This window comes from Leopardus geoffroyi, chromosome C1 (assembly GCF_018350155.1).
Source record: "Leopardus geoffroyi isolate Oge1 chromosome C1, O.geoffroyi_Oge1_pat1.0, whole genome shotgun sequence".
In the NCBI taxonomy this organism is placed as follows: domain Eukaryota; kingdom Metazoa; phylum Chordata; class Mammalia; order Carnivora; family Felidae; genus Leopardus; species Leopardus geoffroyi.
The window spans coordinates 582653-587253 of NC_059328.1; the positions used below are offsets into that span (position 1 = coordinate 582653).

The window sequence follows — 4601 nt, forward strand, 5'->3', positions numbered from 1 at the left end:
ACCTGGCTGCTCCCGTGAGGCCTGACGCCTGAATGGCCTCCCAGCGCCCGAGGAACCCGGGCCCCGGGGCGAGCTGCTGCTGCCCGGGGCCGCGTCCCGCGTCATGCAGTCGCTGCAGGGGCCGCAGAGCCAGCCCCCCGGGGACACTCAGCGCGTGTTCACAGGATGATGGTGGGTCACTCCTGCCCGCTAAGCGAGAAATAAAGGCTGTGAACCAGCTTTGGCGCCTGAGCAGGGGACGAGGGGTTCTGTTTTGCACACAGAAGGCATCGTAATGGGAATTTCAAGAAGGGCCCCATGTCTACATTTGGCGTGCGGTTCAGCTGGGGATGTAGCCCCGGGGTTCTCAGCCCAGAGGGCACTCCAAGTGGGCGTGGACAGCGATGCGAGCCTTGAAACAAGCCTGTGAATTAGGTTCTGTGACGGTCTCTATTTTATAGATGAGGAAACCAAGGCTCTGAAAGGCCGCACAGCTGTTGGACGGCACGGCCAGGATGACAGTCAGGCAGCCCTTCGGCGTTTCGGGACCAGAGCGGTTACTTCTATTCCACGTCAGAAAGTCAGAAGCTTAAGTATCTCCGGGCACTCGCGAGACTGGCAGTCTCAACCGACAAATGAGGCATCTGGACCGCACCTGCAGGACACAGGGAAGCCGTGGAGATTACAGGAGGGTGGCCTGTCTACCCATTGGCCAGTCAGAACTGGAGTGGCCACAAGGAGAGCAGAGGCCACACGAGAGGGAAAGGGAGAGAGACAGAAGGGGGCAGGAGAGGGAGTCTCCTCCAGGAGATGGTAGGGATGGAGGGGAGGGGACGCCCTGGACAAGGTACACCGGTCAGTCTTTCAGGCGGACTGGGGTGATGCCAGGTGGGGTAGGAGCCTGAGTGTCCCCTGCGCCCCTGGAAGGACGGTGGGGCCAGGTGGGAAGGGAGCACTCGTGAGGAGAACGGTGAGCTCAGAAGCAGCGCTCCACCCAGACACCAGCTCCGGGGCAGCCCCCAGGCCGAGGCTCGCCGACTGGACCGCACCGCACCGACCAGACCGCGCCGGGGCAGGGCCGCTCGCCTCTGCAAACCCACAGTCGGACTCCAGTCCTTCAAGGAGCCCCTGGAGTGAAACCGTACGGAGCAGAAGGCTGCAGGTCAGTGCTGACCAGCCTGGCCAAGCGGCGCATGGGACCTGCTTGTGGCTCCGGCTGGTAGGAGCTGGAACCCACAAAGGGGTCCCAAATCAGGTGGAGCGCCAAGGAAGGGGGAGAACGGGATGAGGGCAGGCCTCACAAAGCCTCCCAGTGGCTCCGGTCCCGGAACCCAACTGCACCCAGGAGCTGAGGGCAGACGCCAGGCTTCTTCAGACCAGAGCTGCCAAGGGCTCCCACCTCTACCCTGTCGAAGACGCCCAAGCACATGACCGGTGGGGGGCGGTGGGGGGGGGTGCTGCAGCAGGCAAAGGGCCCCCAGGAAGTCAGCATGAAAGCTTCTAGAGGCAGAACCCACTCCTGTCCCAGCTGTCTAGACAGACACATCACTGCACCCTGCCCCCTCCACAGGGATGAGTCACTCCTCACAGCCTGGCCCGCCCCCAGCTGGTTTTGCTCTTCAGGGTCACAGCCAGCTCCAGCATCTCAAGGACAGCCAAGAAGGGGGAGGGCTGTTGGGAGGATGGGTGGTGATCCAGTGCTCGTTCCACTTGGGGCCCCCAGGTCCCCCTCTCCCCGGCTCTAGCGCTGCGTGGGGAGGCCCAGGCTGGGGAGAGGACCCTCCTGGAGCTGCATTAGCACGTGTCACGGCTCAACTGGCTCACCCGTGAGACTGGACTACTTCCAAGTGTAGACAGTGCCACACCCACCTCCCCCCCCAAATACCACAGGCCCAGGAGATACTTTTTCAGCCCCAAATTGGAAGGGCAGGCTGCCCTGGAACTGGGAGGAGAAGCCACCTCTTCCCCTCACCCTGCACCCTTCCCTCCCTCCTCCCCAGTAAGCACACAAGACAGTGGTTTTGGTCTAAAATGATGGACGTTTAGACATTGACGCCAGGCTTGCACCTGACCAGCGCCATGCCAAGGGCAGGCAGAGCAAAGACAGAGAGGTAGGGAGCGGGCACTGTGGGGGCACCGGCCAGGACCTGGGGTGAGGGCGGGGAGGGGTTGGCCACAGTGACTCCAGAAGTGCCAGGTCCAGGATGTGGTCACAATCAGGGGCTCCTGGAGAGCTAAGTGAGCTTCACCCCTCCTGGGGATGCCCGGTGCCCAGCTCAGGAAGCAACCTTGGCCAGGGGGTCCACGTCTTCCCAGAAAGGGGCAGGGCCGGCCTTGCATCCACCGTGGGCAGCGGCATCACCAGCCAAGTCCTTGGCTCTTGACTGCCAACCCAGGGAAGGGGTGGGGCGGTGCTGTCCATCACGCTGTGGTCCAGGCTTGGGACCCAGACCACAGAGGCAAGTCCTGCTGGGCGAGGCCGGCCTCCCTTCTTCTGCCCTCTGGATACAACGCCGTCCTTTCCAACCAGACCCCTCTTTCCAGCCACTTGCCCTCACTCACCACGTAAAGCCCTCGACAGAAGCAGTACCCACAAAAGAGAATGAGGGGCAGCCCTGGAGAGCCGCCAGCTTCACACAAGGTAAGAGGACACTCACCCCTGGATGTGGCAATGAAAGGCTGGGCCTGCCTGCTGCTACATCATGGTTCCGGCGTGTCAGACACCAGAGTAGGAAGACAACACAGGACAACGCTTACCCACACTTGAGGCTCCTGCAAAGCTTGAAGGGGGGGGGGGGGGGAAGTTCCCCAGGGGGCCCTGGCCGGAAGCACACACAAGCCGGCCAGTACCAGGGCCACCGGACACCCTCAGACAGCACAGGACGGGTGGTTGGCTTCCGCAGTGGGCCAGAGACACTAAGGCACGAAGCTAATCTAAGCCCACTGGGGTGAGGTGGGGAGAGGACAGGCTCCAAGGGACCTCATCGAGCCAGCAAAGCACACAGTGACCAAGCGATGACGACAGCCTGTTCCTTTTCCAACTTGGCACAGGCTGGAGGTGCAGGGTGATGACCCGGGGGTGCCAATGGCTCTTGCTAGAAGGGGCTGTATGTCCTGGTGGCCCCTATAAAGGCCTCTGGAAAGCAGGGAGAGCCCTGGACGAGGCTGGCACCCCTGCGCAGGCCCAAGGGTCAGTCCCGAGTTGGAGTCTGGGAGGCAGAGGCCGGGCTAGGAAGGTCGTGCGATGACTCCAAGGCCCTACCGGTCTCCGGTGGGCCCTGCGTGAAGATCCTAAGGAGGGAGCAGGAGCGAGGAGTGGGGAGCGGGCGCCCATCTCGAGGAGGCCGAGCCCCGGTGGGCCGCCCGGAGCTTCAGGGCTGCCTGCGCAGGCCGGGGCGCCCAAAAGCCGGGTGCATGAGGTTCTCGGTGATGTAGGCCACGAGCAGGCAGATGACCACCAGCATGACGCAGATGGAGCCGCCCACCGCCGTCATGGCCACCACGATCTCCCGCATGCCGGCCGGCTCGGCAGCGAACTCCACGCACTCGGCGGGCCCGGCGGGCTCCGGGGCGGCGGCGGCGGCGGCGGCGGCGGCGGGCTCGGCGCGCAGCGGCAGCGGCTGCAGGCACAGGCGGTAGCGCACGCCGTCGTGCACGTCGGGCAGCAGGTAGTCTCGGCAGGAGGCGCCGAGCAGCACGCGCTCGCACGGGAAGCGCGTGTAGGCGCCGCGCCACGAGCAGTTGAGCGCGAAGGCGCGCACGCGGCGCGCCTCGGCCGGCGCCAGGCGCCACTGCAGCAGCACGCTGCGGTTGCGCAGGACGCTGGCGCGCAGCGAGCGGCCGGCCGAGGCGTGCGCCGCGCAGCCGGGCGCCTGGCAGCGGAAGCCGCGCGCGGGGCTGCGGAAGCACAGGCGCCCGCCGCCCGCCTCGGGGCCCTCGGGCAGCACCTTGTAGGGGCACCAGGGCGCGTCGGCCGCCGGCTCCCAGCCCGGCGGCGTCGGGGCGGCGGCGGCGGCGCGGGGCGGCGGCGCGCAGGCGGCCAGCAGCAGCAGCAGCGGCGGGGCGCGCATCCTGCGGCTGGGCGGCGCGGCGGGGCGCGGGCTCGCGGGCTCACGGGCGCGGCGGAGGGTCACGCGGGCCGCGCCGCCGCCGCTCCCCGCGCTCCCCGGCGCGGCGCGCCGCGCCCTCCGCCGCCGCCGCTGCCGCCGCCCGCTCCGACCCGCCCCCGCGCCCCGTGCGCGCTCGGACCCGGCGTGGCGGCGGGGGCGGGGCCGCCCCACGCCCCACCCCCCTTAACCCTCGCGGGCCCGCGGCCCCCGGAGGGTGGATCGCCGAGGGGAGGGGGTGGCCAGCGCGGCCTGGAGATCCCGGCCCCGCGCGTGGGGCGGGGTGAGATGCGACGGGCCCCGCGCGCACGCGCGCGCGCGGTCCACGCCGCCTGTCCCTTCTTTTGTCGCCGAGTGAGCGGCTCTCCGCCCGTTCCTCGTCCCCTCTAGGCCTCTCCGAAGGCTCTCTGGGGACCGGGGTCGGGGGGACGGGGCGGGTAGTGGTGGCCTCCGAGAGCCGCTCTTCGACCGCCCTTGGCAGTGCCTCCGGACAGGGACAGGAGGCAGCGCCGTGGA

The 4601-nt window shown here is 67.6% G+C and overlaps 1 protein-coding gene across 1 annotated transcript; it reads right to left on the bottom strand.

The window, feature by feature from the left end:
* Positions 1-1998: 1998 nt before the first annotated feature.
* FNDC10 (fibronectin type III domain containing 10) lies at positions 1999-4069 on the bottom strand. The gene has a single exon (XM_045475268.1). It carries the CDS (start codon positions 4047-4049, stop codon positions 3351-3353), a length of 699 nt encoding a protein of 232 aa, XP_045331224.1. The 5' UTR covers positions 4050-4069; the 3' UTR covers positions 1999-3350.
* Between the last annotated feature and the right edge of the window lie 532 nt (positions 4070-4601).